At 43.7% G+C, this 16,048-nt stretch overlaps 1 protein-coding gene across 1 annotated transcript in view; it reads left to right on the top strand.

The window, feature by feature from the left end:
• The first annotated feature begins 749 nt into the window (after nucleotides 1-749).
• Nucleotides 750-16,048, top strand: part of LOC311128996 (protein disulfide-isomerase A5-like) — a 54,703-nt gene continuing 39,404 nt past the window's right edge. The window contains exons 1-3 of the mRNA XM_084161229.1: nucleotides 750-827; nucleotides 13,305-13,434; nucleotides 15,657-15,744. Of these exons, the coding sequence (XP_084017355.1) occupies nucleotides 762-827; nucleotides 13,305-13,434; nucleotides 15,657-15,744 (284 nt within the window). The 5' untranslated portion in view covers nucleotides 750-761. The remainder of the gene's footprint in view (nucleotides 828-13,304; nucleotides 13,435-15,656; nucleotides 15,745-16,048) is intronic.

Here is a 16,048-nt window from a genome sequence, read left to right as displayed (position 1 = left end):
CGAGTTGAACGCTACTACGAGGACCATCGCAACTCCAACTGAGAGGGGTGTACAAGAGATATTCTTTTTTTTAACAAGCGCGTATACGTCCTTGGAGTATTGAGTAAGGGCTTGTGAAGTATTGCCCCACTGTTCTATAGCCTTATAATACACTTCACTGACATTACTTATTTTATTATTATCTGGTGATGTGATGTAGCAGTTCATTTCAGCTTTGAAGTTTGAATAGTTCAGTGTGGTGTGACTGTAGTGGCCATTTCCGCCACTGGCACAGGTTAAGAGCAGTTCATGACACCTCCGCATCAAACAGGCTTTCCAGATGTGGATCTGTGGTTGGGTGATGTTCCCATGTATTTGCAGATAAATAACATAGGCCGAGAGCAACATTGCATTTAAATAGACACTGTACTACAATGTGATGAGAGGTGCATGCTGCAACTAGCTCTCCCAGTCTCACGTCAGAATTAGACGTTCATCCATGTTTCTTAAAAGTCAAATTTAGAAGTGTTTAAGGTTAAATTTAGGCATTAACGCACAATGTTTAAGGTTAAGGTTAAGTTTAGGCATTAACTCCGAAATCTAGAGGTTAGACACTAACTCCAGAATGGTTAAGGTAAGGGTTAACATCAACCTGCCTGCAATCAATGCCTGTAATGCCAACTGTATCCTCCAAAACTACATTTCCTAAGGAGCTTTGCGGGCTGCTCAAGAAGCCGTGGAAAACCGATTGCGCGTGCGTATCCAGACGTGGCAACGGCATCATGGCTTCTTGGAGCGGTTACCGGAGTCGGATGGTAGAGCTGAAAATGTACACATTCGTCTTGTTGGTAAGTTGTTTGTGCAATATATACAGAGACACTGATAAGCCTAATGTTTTAATTATATGTATTTAAAATATATATATTTAACCTGCAAACGCCTGCGTGTCTTTTCCGCGTCTTCGTGAAGGGAGTCAAAGTTGACAGCACGGCCTTAACAATTTTAAATCAGAGACTGAACTTGAGCCTCACAAATAGCCTAAAAAAAACAAGTGAATATAGTATATATTGCATGTCGTTGTAGTTACATACCGACATTCGCCTACATTTCATATTATTGGATCAAAACGAAAACGTCCTCGTGAATGGATTACCAGCACAAGGCATCTAGTGTCCCTCCCGAGAATGTATATTGAATAATGAACGGTTATTCAACATAATCTACAATGACTGCCTGGCTTCAAGGCACTGTAGTCGTTTTTCCAGATTGTCTATTTTGGGAAGCAGATTTTAGGAACAGATCTGTGATATCGCGTTTATTTTTTATATTTTTTTGTGAGTGGGTGATAAACCACCCGTTGCTTTACGGTCAGTGCTATCCGGAATCCTTGGGACATCCATACCCTAACCATAACCCTTACCTAACCATTAGAAATGTCAACTTCGATGGGGTAGGGACGTCCCAAGGATTCCGCATAGCACTGACCGTTACTTTACTGGTTAACCACCAACAAGTTGCTACTGTTTTCTACGGTGGGCGTGGTTTACATTTATGATCAAAATGCCATTTGGATTCACTTACAGCTAGCTATGTGATTCAACACAGTTGGGTTTATTATGACTCTCATGGGTATGTTAGTCAGTCATTTGAAAATATTTTATAATGATATATATCGCTATCCTTTACATTCATTGAATACATTCATTGCTTGATGGGTGTAAAGTTTGCTACAAATGTAACTTAGTTGGTTGCTACAAAAATTTTACATTGCTTTAGCCTACATTTTAACCAACCACACACTCAATCCTTGATAGGCTGGCTACATAATGACTGGATTTCCACGTCATTCCAATCTCAAGTCTTGTGCCCTAGGACCTTTCCTGTTCAGCATCCTGTTGTGTGGTTTAGTGGCTGCCATGTCAAACAAAGGTGGGTGCTGCTGTAGCCTACTGTTGTGTGATGGCAGGAAGGGGAAATGGCATCACGGCGGGTGTGTGTGTGGAGATTAGGGAGATCGACCGACTGCGCTCTCTGTGTGCTGAAGACTGTCCCACCGTATTGCCTGCCTATTTAATTGAATTGAATTGAATTTATTTTGGGTAACAGACATATACAACAAAATGTACAATGTGGACCCAGAGGATATCACTTGAAAGTATTAATTAAAACGCTTGTTTCCAAAGTGGTCCTCGATGGTAAAAACAATAGCACATACAGTGAGGGAAAAAAGTATTTGATCCCCTGCTGATTTTGTACGTTTGCCCACTGACAAAGAAATGATCATCTATAATTTGAATGGTAGGTTTATTTGAACAGTGAGAGACAGAATAACAACAAAAAAATCCAGAAAAACGCATGTCAAAAATGTTATAAACTGATTTGCATTTTAATGAGGGAAATAAGTATTTGACCCCCTCTCAATCAGAAAGATTTCTGGCTCCCAGGTGTCTTTTATACAGGTAACGAGCTGAGTTAGGAGCACACTCTTAAAGGGAGTGCTCCTAATCTCAGTGTGTTACCTGTATAAAAGACACCTGTCCACAGAAGCAATCAATCAATCAGATTCCAAACTCTCCACCATGGCAAGACCAAAGAGCTCTCCAAGGATGTCAGGGACAAGATTGTAGACCTACACAAGGCTGGAATGGGCTACAAGATCATCGCCAAGCAGCTTGGTGAGAAGGTGACAACAGTTGGTGTGATTATTCGCAAATGGAAGAAACACAAAATAACTATCTATCTCCCTCGGCCTGGGGCTCCATGCAAGATCTCACCTCGTGGAGTTGTAATGATCATGAGAACGGTGAGGAATCAGCCCAGAACTACACGGGGGGATCTTGTCAATGATCTCAAGGCAGCTGGGACCATAGTCACCAAGAAAACAATTGGTAACACAATATGCTGTGAAGGACTGAAATCCTGCAGCGCCTGCAAGGTCCCCCTGCTCAAGAAAGCACATATACAGGCCCGTCTGAAGTTTGCCAATGAACATCTGAATGATTCAGAGGAGAACTGGGTGAAAGTGTTGTGGTCAGATGAGACCAAAATCGAGCTCTTTGGCATCAACTCAACTCAACTCGCCGTGTTTGGAGGAGGAGGAATGCTGCCTATGACCCCAAGAACACCATCCCCACCGTCAAACATGGACGTGGAAACATTATGCTTTGGGGGTGTTTTTCTGCTAAGGGGACAGGACAACTTCACTGCATCAAAGGGACGATGGACGGGGCCATGTACCGTCAAATCTTGGGTGAGAACCTCCTTCCCTCAGCCAGGGCATTGAAAATGGGTCGTGGATGGGTATTCCAGCATGACAATGACCCAAAACACACGGCCAAGGCAACAAAGGAGTGGCTCAAGAAGAAGCACATTAAGGTCCTGGAGTGGCCTAGCCAGTCTCCAGACCTTAATCCCATAGAAAATCTGTGGAGGGAGCTGAAGGTTCGAGTTGCCAAACGTCAGCCTCGAAACCTTAATGACTTGGAGAAGATCTGCAAAGAGGAGTGGGACAAAATCCCTCCTGAGATGTGTGCAAACCTGGTGTCCAACTACAAGAAACGTCTGACCTCTGTGATTGCCAAAAAGGGTTTTGTCACCAAGTACTAAGTAATTTTTTGCAGAGGGGTCAAATACTTATTTCCCTCATTAAAATGCAAATCAATTCATAACATTTTTGACATGCGTTTTTCTGGATTTTTTTGTTGTTATTCTGTCTCTCACTGTTCAAATAAACATACCATTAAAATTATAGACTGATCATGTCTTTGTCAGTGGGCAAACGTACAAAATCAGCAGGGGATCAAATACTTTTTTCCCTCACTGTATAATGATTAAAGGGCAAGAAAAAACAACCATAAATACATTATTTAATATTAACATCCTAAAAAAATGGCACTATTCACTGCACTTTTCCCTAACCTTAAAAATCAACCATATTAATTTCACATTAAAACAATCTATTCATTGCACATCATACCTATCGTTCAAATAAATACACCTGCCCAGCAGTAGGGGGCACAAGGGGCAGTGGAGTGGTTTCTCTTACTTAGACAAACTTGTCCTAATGAAAACCCTTGCCTGCTTTTTAAAGCTATTTCTACTTTTTCTTTGCTTGATCTCCAAGGGGATGCTATTCCATAGACAAATGCCTGTATAGAAAAATTTGCTCCTCGCAATACTGTTTACTCTTGGGATTTTACAAGACATAACACTAGCTCTGGTATTGTAACTGTGTTGGATATAGACCATATCACTGTGGTTTTTCATATAACCTGGGGCACGATCATTTAAGATGTCAAACATATGATTACATTTAAGTTGGTCCACTCTGAACTCCAAAGGCAACAAGCCCACCTCCTGGAACTCCTGTACCCCTATGTGGGTTCTAGGGGGGACATTCAGCATATACCTGATAACATTATTTTGCATTTTTACATTTTAGTCATTTAGCAGACGCTCTTATCCAGAGCGACTTACAGTTAGTGAATGCATACATTCACATACATTTTTTCATACTGGCCCCCCGTGGGAAACGAACCCACATCCCTGCCGGCCAAACCCTCCCCTACCTTGGACGACGCTGGACCAATTGTGCGCCGCCCATGGGTCTCCCGGTCGCGGCCGGCTGCGACAGAGCCTGGACTCTAACCAGGATCTCTAGTGGCACAGCTAGCACTGCGATGCAGTGCCTTAGACCACTGTGCCACTCAGGAGTACAAATGTGCAGGCATGACCTGCATTCTCTTTTTCAGCTTTTCTGATAGCCCACTATACCAAGCAGAGCAGGCATAATCAAAATGACACTGAATCAAGGTTGAGACAAGCAGTTTCTTAACTTTGATGTTAAAATATCTAGTGTTACGATATACAAATTTCAATTTGTTCGCCATTTTTGAAATAATTCTAGCAGCAATCAGGTCTCCAGTAAGGGATTGATCTAGGGACACACCAAGATAAGTTACACTTGTTTTAGATTCAATCTCCTTGCCTGCACAGTTTACCTTTATCTTGTCGGCCCTAAGCAATCTACATTTTGTTGCAAACAAAATTGATTCAGTTTTTCCCAAATGTAGCGACAATTTGTTGTCAGTCAACCAATCTCTAACAAAATGCAATTCCTTACTCAGGGTCTCCTCTATGTAAACTGTATCCTTCCCTGATCCCAATATGGCTGAGTCATCAGCATAAAGCAGGAGTTTGCACTTTACTGTATCTGGCATATCATTAACATATATAAGAAATAAGAGGGGCCCTAAAATGGATCCCTGCGGTACTCCACAGGATATTTCTTTGGCCTCTGACAGAACATCACCAACATTACATACTTGTGTTCTGTTGGTCAGATAAGACCTTAACCAATTCACTGCTACATCATTTAGACCCACGCATTTCAGTTTCATCAGGAGAATATCATGGTCCACAGTGTCAAAAGCTTCCTGCAAGTCTAACATGACCATACCTGTATAGTTCCCCTTCTCACTTTCCTGCTTGATGTGGTCAGAAAGGTGGATAAGGCAAGTATAAGTGGAATGAGCTGTTTTAAAGCCAGATTGGAGTTCATAAAGAAGTTTGTGCTCGAGAAGGTATCCTTCAAGCTGATTAAAAACTAATCTCTCAACAACTTTGGATAAGGTGCTGAGGATCGACACAGGCCTGTAGTTTCCCACATTTGTTTTACTGCTCTTCTTGTGGAGCGGAACCACCCTGGCTGTTTTAAGATAATTGGGAAATGTACCACTACTAACACAAAGGTTTACAATATGCATGATCATTTTAGCAGTGACACAAGCACTATCCTTTATGAATCTTGCAGGAAGGTTATCCAGCCCAGTTGCTTTGTTTGTGCTCATTAAGCATAGTAGATTGGAAAATGTGTCCTTTGTTACCATGCACAGCTCAAACAAATCATTTGTGATACCTTTGCTATGGTAAAAGTTCGTAATGAAAGACTGGCCATAGTATCCAGAGCAGGTCGGTAACTTCTTAACCAGAGATGAGGCTATAGTGGTAAAAAACGTGGTAAAATAATTTGCAACCTTTGCCTGGTCATAGCATAAAACAACATCAATATCCAGGCCAATACTACAGGATTTTACCTTATGGGGAGTTTTTGAGCCAATGTCCTTTAAAATGTTCCACAGTTTGAGGCTAATGTAAATTGTCAGTAACAGCATCTATGTAATGTTGGGATTTGGTCTTATCCATTTTGTATCTTGCCTGGTTTCTACAGTTAATATAACCATCATAATCTTGTTGTAGATTTGTCCTTCTGAATTTGGCCAGGTAGTGATCCCTTTTCCTTATGAGGTCTTAGATCTCGGAATTGATCCATTTCCCTGACCGCTGTTTGATTCAAATTTGTTTAATCGGAGCCAAAGAGTCGAATGCAGACAGAAACAGATCTTTAAAAAGATACCAAGCTTGATCAACATCATCACAGTTTAGTACATTAGACCAATCCAAAATTCCAAGTACTTCTACAAAACGTTCCTTTGAGTATTGTTTCATAGACCGTAGTTATTACCTGGCTCAAGTAGCATTTTGGATTTCTTACGGGTACAGTAGGTTACCATATGATCACTAAAACCAATATTTAAGACTCCTGACTGACAGACGTTCTCTTGGTCTGATACAATAATCGAATCCAAAGTTGATTTACTGTCAATACACACCCGGTTGGCTCAACAATCAGTTGTTTTAGTCCAAATAACTGATTAAAGTTATACAGGGCATTTCCTAGTGTACTTTACTTGGGGGATAACTGCAAATTTGTATTGAATTCCCTATCAGCAAATACATTGTGATCACAACAATTTGATTCAAGTAAATCATAGAAATTATTCTGCTTAGGAGGCCGATAGCACACACCAACAAGTATAGGACGACATTTAGGAAGAAGTATATCTACCCATGCAGCCTCAAGACCATCCATTTTCAGATCTGAACAAGGGTTAAAATGCACATAATTCCTAGTAAAAACACACACGCCGCCCACCGTTTTGGTTTCGGTCAATTCTATGAATGCTATAACCCGGTAGCTCAACCTCATTGTCCTCAATTGACCCATCGAGCCATGTCTCAGTCACAGCAGCTACTGCAGCCCGAGTGTTAGAAGCCAGGAGTTTTAATTCCTCTAATTTCAGCTGCAGGCTCTGTGAGTTCACATGGATAAAGTGAAGTCCTCTCCGATTGAAACAGTCAAACATGTCATTTTCTGTCCCCACTGCTGATACATCGACTATCTCATCTAGATTGCACTCATCATCCCTGCTTGTGTCCAGCATCCCAATGTTTGGCATCGCATTTAGCTTGGCCGTCCTGTAGCTCAGTTGGTAGAGCATGGCGCTTGCAACGTCAGGGTTGTGGGTTCGATTCCCACGGGGGTCCAGTATGAAAAATGTATGCACTCACTAACTGTAAGTCACTTTGGATAAGAGCGTCTGCTAAATGACTAAAATGTAAATTTAAACAGCATACATTGCAAACAAGCCAAATGTTACTTTTAGACTTTACAGCTTCATCATATGACAAGGGTTGGATAGCTCCACACTTTATGTGAACAAACAAATCACAAATGTTGCAAGCCACCGCTTTTGAATTCTTCCTTGCGGTCTTACCGCAGTTTGGGCATAGCTTTTTAGCTTGCTTTGTGGTGTTTGGGCCAGGACAGGGGTGTACATCGCCACAGAGTAGCAGACTGAACGTAACAAGCAGCATGTGGCGTTTCCTGTGTACATTCCCTGAGCGGCTCAGCTGTTCCCGTAGGAAAGGTGATATCAGGTGCCGGTAATGTTGTTCATGGCTGAAGTTCACACTATAAAAGCGAAGAATTCCATCCACGTCTTTCGGTGTAGGTGTAATGGAAGTTTGGGATAATCTCCATGTTTGAATTGTAGAATAAATCAGAAACGCCAGAGCAAAGCTTCTGCCTAGAGCCATAATCCTGTTGTTGTTAAAGGCTATATTGCAAGTAGCCTAGTGTCTAAATGTTCCCCCGAATCCCCCTTCCCTAATTAGCCTACTGTAGTAGGTATGAAATATATATATATATTTCCTACAATATACAGCCAAAACATTAGGCCTAACTGGCAGCAGTAGGCTACATGATCTGTGTCAGTGAGTGTCTTTCTCTGTTTTGACCAGGGCAGGGCCCATAGGACTCTGGTCATAAGTAGTGCACTATGTAGAGGATAAGGTGCCATTTGGGACATACCCGAGCATCTGAATATATTAATAAAGTCCATTATCACACTTTGCACCTACCTTCATCCCCCCCAAAGTGTCACGTTTCATCAGCTGCCTGTCAAAGCAATTTTTTAAATGTCTTTAATCTGGATTGAGGGACGACCTCCTCCTATTCACCTCCACATCATGGTGGGTTAGTTGGTTGCTTCGGTGCGGTGAGCCACCACCACTAACCTCCAACCACCACTAAGACCCTAGAGTCCTTCATACATCAATGGCTCCATCTCTATCAATTGAAGAGGACAGAACTCATTGTCTGCATCCCAAATTGCACCGTATTCCCTATACAGTGCACTACTTTTGACCAGGGCCCATAGGGAATAGGGTGCCGTTTGGGACATCAATCATTTGAGAGAGGTGTTCATAATCATAATCCATCTCCTGAAATCAATGGTTGATAATTGAAAAGGGCCACACACACACACGTTGATCTCCATTGCTGTTGTTCGACTCATTAATCAAGAGCAAAATGAAGGCGAGAGTTTGACAAACAGAACAGTGGTCTGATTTGTGCTGATTCAGTGCGGCCCCTAAAACCTAAAATGGGACGACATTTATTAAGCAGATTTGTCACCCCAGATGGAGGGTAAGCGAGCTCTGGGCGAGAGCCGCCAGCCTGGGTTTCTCTCTGCTGGCTGCTTAGTAAGTGTGGCATTTTTTTACACTGATGAAACGTGACACTTTTTGGGGGAGATGAAGGTAGGTGCAAAGTGTGATAATGGACTTTCTTAATATATTCAGATGCTCGGGCTATGTCCCAAATGTCACCCTATCCTCTATATTGTGCACTACTTTTGACCAGAGTCCTATGCACTATATATAAGATGCCATTTAGGATGCAGCCGCAGGGTGAGAAGAGAGGAGCTCCGGGGTGCTCTACAGAAAGAGAGGAGCTCCGGGGTGCTCTACAGAAAGAGTTGCCTGCTTGTCTTAATTGGAAATGTCACCTAGCTGAGATACGGCATATGAAGTGAATTTGATCAATAATGAAAGGATTTGCAATAGATTATAATTCTGGACTGGGACTAAGAGGAATTAATGGGCTATGTCTGACCCATTATGTTTGCCTGAATACAATATCCTGTTCAGTATTGGTGACCTTATAGCTCCTGTACCTGGATGCATAACAAATGCTGAAACATTACAGTTAAAATATAAAAACATTACAGTTAAAATATAAAAACATTACAGTTAAAATATAAAAACATTATTTAAAATATATAGCCAAGTCCTATAATCCCTATAAATGTGTATGCAAACAAGAAGACATGATTTGGTGACTCATATTGGTGTAGCAAGAGGGTTAGTGTCACGCCCTGACTCTAGGGCAGGGTTCTTCAATTCCGGTCCTGGAGGGCCGAAACACTTCGTTTTTTTATTTCTACCTGATAGTTAATTGCACTCACCTGGTGTCCCAGGTCTGAATTAGCCCCTGATTAGAAGGAGAGGATGAAAAACAGAGGTGTTTCGGCCCTCCAGGACCGGAATTGAAGAACCCTGCTCTAGGGACTTGTATTGGTTGAGTCAGGGTGTGTATTTTCTGTGTTGGGTTTATCTATGTTAGTTTCTAGATCGTTTAGATCTATGTTGGCCAGGGTGGTTCCCAATCAGAGGCAGCTGTAGCTCGTTGTCTCTGATTGGGGACCATACTTAGGTAGCCTGTTGGCACTAGTGGGGTGTGGGATCTTGTTCCGTGGAAGGTATGTTTGTGTGTAACCTTGGACTTCACGTGTCGTTTGTTGTTTTGTCGTGTGTTTATTCGTGAAATAAATATGAATGCCTATCACGCTGCGCCTTGGTCCTTCTCGTCCGTAAACGATCGTGACAGTTAGTTTGAGTTGTTTAGGGAGTAGGCCTATCTTCTTCAGCCTCAAGCTCTGTCCCATTAGAGATCTGACGATCGTTCAGGTTTGAGGAATCAACGCTTAAGCTATTAGAAATAACCTAAACAAAGACATAATACAATGTGTTACAGATACAACCACGTCATGAAACAAGAGCCTAACATCCAAGGGGCCTGTCTTTTGCCCTCATTACGTCCACTGCTCACTAAGACATCCCTGAGGCTATGAAGATGAGCTAGAGCTAGCTAGCTACCTGTTCAGCTGTGGATGATTAGCTGCCTAGCATGCAGTGTATCCCCCTGTCTCTGTCTCTCTCCTGTCTGTCTCCATCGATTGGGAGTGTAGTCTCTAGTCTAAACCTGGCCTCCTGCTCCTGCTGTTCACTAGGGAATGAAGGACTGTGTGTGTGCATGACTGTCGGCGGAGTATTGTGAAAGCAGTCAGTCCTGTCATTAGGATGCTGCTCACATTGACACACAGCAGTGCCATCATGGCCTAAGCCAAACGGGCGGAAACTTTAGTAACAGGTAGTGTAGGGGAACCAACCAATGCACTGATTGCCAGGCAGCAGCCCAGACATTGATGGGGCTTGTTGCAGTATTGGCTGCCTGTCAACTGTCAGGTGATGTGAGCGGCGAGCATGACAATGTCAATGGTCCAGGAAAGGTTTGCAAATCCTCTCCTCGTTCTGTGTGTGTGTTGCTCCATCCATGCTGATGTCCGTGTCCCTCCTCAACTCCACATCCTCTCCTCGTTCTGTGTGTGTGTTGCTCCATCCATGCTGATGTCCGTGTCCGTCATCAACTCCACATCCTCTCCTCGTTCTGTGTGTGTGTTGCTCCATCCATGCTGATGTCCGTGTCCCTCCTCAACTCCACATCCTCTCCCATCCCCTCTATTCTCCACTCTACATAGTACTGCTTTCATTTCACCATAATACTAGGCTATCTATCCACTTCCTGTGAATATAATTGTGCTCTGTTTATGATTCACTCTGTTGATCTTCTCAACAGTATGAATTATGCATACCCACTCTGTTAGGCCGTAAATAAGCCTGGAGAAATATGATCGTCGGGCGCAGAAATCATCACCAGCCTTTCTTACATTTGTAAAGGGTCTAATGTTCACATAGCTGTGAAATAGGCCTGCCTCAGTACAGTAGCTGCCTCCAGATGCTCTCAAATAGATGAGGACTGACTCCATCTCGCACTCAAATAGCTGAGGACCTACTCCGTCTCGCACTCAAATAGCTGAGGACTGACTCCGTCTCGCACTCAAATGTCAATACTACTTCTGTCTGTTTCCTTAACTACGTAGTCGTTTCACAAATAGATGCGTTTTCAAATCCTATTTAGCACGTCTATCATTTTTATCAGTCAAGCTCTTTTGTGAGGCAGGCTACAGTACGGTGGACTTTAAAGCTCCCCTTTCATTCTGCACAGTGGTTGCTTCAGTGCGCTGGCTGAGATGGCCTGGGGGAGAGAGGAGGGGGAGAGGCATGTTGGAGAGGTGGAGAGGCATGAGGGGAGAGAGGAGAGGCATGAGGAGGAGAGGAGGAGAGGCATGAGGAGGAGAGGCATGAGGGGAGAGGCATGAGGGGAGAGAGGAGAGGCATGAGAGGAGAGGCATGAGGGGAGAGAGGAGAGGCATGATGGGAAAGTGGAGGAGGAGGAGAGGCATGTTGGAGAGGTGGAGAGTCATGAGGGGAGAGAGGAGAGGGAGGAGAGGAGGAGAGGCATGAGGGGAGAGGCATGAGGGGAGAGAGGAGAGGCATGAGAGGAGAGGCGTGAGGGGAGAGGCATGAGGGGAGAGAGGAGAGGCATGATGGGAAAGTGGAGGAGGAGGAGAGGCATGTTGGAGAGGTGGAGAGTCATGAGGAGGAGAGGCATGAGGGGAGAGAGGAGAGGCATGAGGGGAGAGAGGAGAGGCATGAGGGGAGAGAGGAGAGGCATGATGGGAAAGTGGAGGAGGAGGAGAGGCATGAGGGAGGAGAGGAGAGGAGGAGAGGAGAGGAGAGGAGGAGGAGAGGCATGAGAGGAGAGAGGAGAGGAATGAGAGGAGGAGAGGCATGAGGGGAGAGAGGAGGAGAGGCATGAGGGGAGAGAGGAGGAGAGGCATGAGGGGAGAGAGGAGAGGAGGAGAGGCAGGAGAGGAGGAGAGGCATGAGGGGAGAGAGGAGAGGAGGAGAGGCATGAGGAGAGGTGGAGAGATATTGTCAGACAAGAGGCGAGGGTATGTGGAGAAGAGTAGCGGTGTTGCTACGCCAAGAGGAAAGGAGAGGACAGTAAAAGAGAGGTGTGGAGAGAGGAGAATTCCCTCCACCAGAGATGTCGCTCGGCCGGCCCCGAGAGCCCATTTCTTAATTACCCCTTACTGTCATCTCCACACACCCGTCGTAGAGTCTCCAACCGAGGGGACGTCACCTTGTCATCTCCTCAACACCGCCCGTCCGCACCACGGCCACCAGCCTCCCACTTCCAACACCTAGAGACACAAGGAGGAAATTAGATAGATGCCCCCTGTAGAGTTCATCAGTCATCCAGACAGAGGAAAGAAGAAAACAAGATGACGCTTCACTTCTGTTCTGTTTTTCTTCAATCTACGTTTTAATTTAAATGTACTGACGAGAATCTGTTGAATTCCCGTCACGCCCATCTTACAAGGTATCTAGCATTGGAAATAAAAAAACTGTGCCTGACAGGTGCTTGTTTTGATATCACGTTATATCACTCATCACTGTGATTTGATGAATGTGCTCAAGAATGAGGACATTGGTAGCTAATTTTGTACTCCATCGGGGATTGGGCGACTGGGACATGATTTGATGAGTGATAGGAAGGAGCTTGTTTGAATATCTCATTGAAGATTTCAATTGCATACACCTTGCGTCCTCTCTCCTCGTCTCCTCCTCAAAACCCATTGGAAGAGAAGGTCAGTGGGGAGGGACCTCTGGCTTTCTCATCCAATGGGTTTTGAGAAGGAGACGAAGAGAGAGGACGCGAAGAGTATGCAATCGAGATATTCACACAGTCGCACACAATGAGATGAGACTCTGTCTTTGTTTCGCCTTTATGCTGACCACCTACATAAGGTTTTGTCTTGCACATCTGTTGTCTGGCAATCTCATAATATCACACAAATGACCTATCTTCTGCACTGAAGCATCCGATGTGTGAGTTATTCTGAATGTGTTGGCCACTGAATAAATACAGTATCTATCCATCAATATATCTTCAGGTGTGCCTGGTGTCGGTGCTGCAGGCGGCTGTAAAGGTCTCTCCTCTCATAGAGAAGGTCAGCGACCACAAGGACTTCAAGAAGCTCCTTCGGACCCGAACCAATGTCCTGGTGCTCTACACTAAGTCAGGTGGGTAAGAACCAATGTCCTGGTGCTCTACACTAAGTCAGGTGGGTTAGAACCAGTGTCCTGGTGCTCTACACTAAGTCAGGTGGGTTAGAACCAATGTCCTGGTGCTCTACACTAAGTCAGGTGGGTTAGAACCAATGTCCTGGTGCTCTACGCTAAGTCAGGTGGGTTAGAACCAATGACCTGGTGCTCTACACTAAGTCAGGTGGGTTAGAACCAATGTCCTGGTGCTCTACACTAAGTCAGGTGGGTTAGAACCAATGTCCTGGTGCTCTACACTAAGTCAGGTGGGTTAGAACCAACAACTAATGCCCTCCTGCTCTACACTAAGTCAAGTAGGTCAGTGGGCATACTTTAGGCCCTTTGTAGTAAAAATTATATGTGAAGTTAGATCTGCCTGTTTTTGGTGTAAACAACCTCTTATAGTGGTCTGTTATTATATCTCTGATCCATCACTTGTAATGGAACATGAACAACATTCTGGAAGGACTGTGATAATGCATCGCACTTCTTGTTCACAACGACCTGCAGGCTTGTGACATCTCCCCTGGATTTGAAAATTTTGCATAGAATCATGTACTTGAACAGAAACAGACACCCAAACTAAATGCGGTCAAATAAAGCCTTAAAACTGCATTCACCTACAGCCATTAGGGAAATCACCCTCTCTTGCATTTAATTCATTTTCATATTTCACGCCAGCAGAAAGTGTTCAGCTCAGTTCACTCTCATATGCTCATATAAGACTCTGTGCCGTGTGTGTTTGCCGGTGTGTGTCAGGGATCGACATTAATGCTTGTCCATTTGCCCGGGGCAAGTAAAAATAAATGTTGGACAAGCAGATTATAGATTTAAGTTTTCTGTATAGACAAGTAAAAAAGATTCATGCAAAAATCACAATATCAAACGATTAGGTTACTCTGATCATAATTGGATCAGTGTCCTCCGGATGTGATATTTTGCTCACTGTCCTACCAATTTCTGCAGAGCGCATCGGAGTATAATTATTATAGACCTGCATTGACAGACACGAGCGGTCTTTCAATGATGCAGTCGCAAAATGTGTTTTTGAGATCAAAGCGAGCCGTGTTCGCACTTTTGTTGACAATAATTGCTAGTGAGTTATTTGCCCAGTTATAGCACATTTTTGGTCAGCAATGAAAATCCTGAAAACGTCATGGTCTGTGCATCACCTGCATGTGGGCCGTTGCCAGAGGAGAGAGAGAGACATTTGTGCAGCAGGTAAAATAATGATATACAACAGACTAACTAGATAACCAGCCAAACTCTATCTCGCTAGTTAACTATTTAGTTATTAGCTGCATTAATGTCATTGTCATGTCTGATAACTTTCCACCGGCTCCAGATTTGTTTCATAATTCATGGACCGTTTCAGCCGTTGTTAGGTCATTGTATAAGACTTGCATGTATCAAACGCTGCCCCGTGATTGATTGCTTGCCGTTGCCGCGGCGCTGCGTTCTGGCGTTCTCCGAAGGTTTAGTCCTCCCCCCCCCAATCATTTCATTTCCTGTTGTCGGCTACTCTCTCTCTCTCTACTCAGTGTAGTGCGTCCCAAATGGAAATCTATTCTCTACGTCCCAAATGGCACCTATATTCCCTTTTTGGGTCGCACAATGGGCCCCTAATCCTCAGTATCATGGCAATGCCCCCAAAGCTAAATCTAGACAAGGTGTCCAGAGAACCATGAATTGTTCAACTCATAATAAGTGTTGAAGGGGTTGTAAAAGTGATGTATTGTTGTTGAGCAGGGACAAAATAACCACAGTTATTTTACTTATTTGAGTCTACATTGTATCTCAAAGGACATTGTGTAATGTTGCACGGTATTGTTACAGTACAGTTTATTACAATTTATTCTCTGATGGTTTCTCAGTAGGCCTTGGCCAATGCTGTGTTTATGATACTCATAACATGTTGGAAGTAGCCTAGTGATCGCTCGGTTAGGTAATGTCACAAGGTGATGAGTGGGGGGTGGTACTTGGTAATGCTCACGTATACCCTCCTGTGATTTGATGTTTGAGTTTATAGTCCATGTTTTGAGTGTTGTGACCTCTGACCTTCAGTGAATTACAGGTTTTAGAACTATTGAGTAGTGAAAGCTGGTGAGCTTAGTAATATAACCGATATTGTAGTGAAAGGTGTATTGTAACTCCACCTGTTGTAACCTACTCCAGTCCTCTTATCTTGTGTGTGTAAATAGCTACCTCCGGGGACTCTAAGCTGAAGCTGCTGTCTGACGTGGCCCAGGTTGTCAAAGGACAGGGCACCATCGCCTGGGTCAACTGTGGGTAAGTACAGGGTTGATTGGTTGATAGATTGATTTAATTACAGTATGGAATGGCATACATTATTATTTCGTCACCATGTCACATACTGTATGTCATATATAGCGTCCAAGGGATTTTACAAAAAGCATTTTAGGTTAGAAGAATGTCCTTATTAATTCATCTGTGACATGTCCCTCCTTATCAAAATGTCCAAGGGGTTTCTGAATAGCATTATATGTTAGAAAAATGCCATTAATCCATTCCTCCCAGTATCAGCTCTGAGATGTATAGCTATAGGAAAGTAGTAGTAAAACCCTCTTTATAC

The sequence above is a fragment of the Coregonus lavaretus genome (genome assembly GCF_964263955.1).
Source record: "Coregonus lavaretus genome assembly, chromosome: 5".
NCBI classification, from domain to species: domain Eukaryota; kingdom Metazoa; phylum Chordata; class Actinopteri; order Salmoniformes; family Salmonidae; genus Coregonus; species Coregonus lavaretus.
The sequence above is the reverse complement of the archived record's forward strand: the minus strand, read 5'-3'. Positions and strand labels throughout refer to the sequence as shown.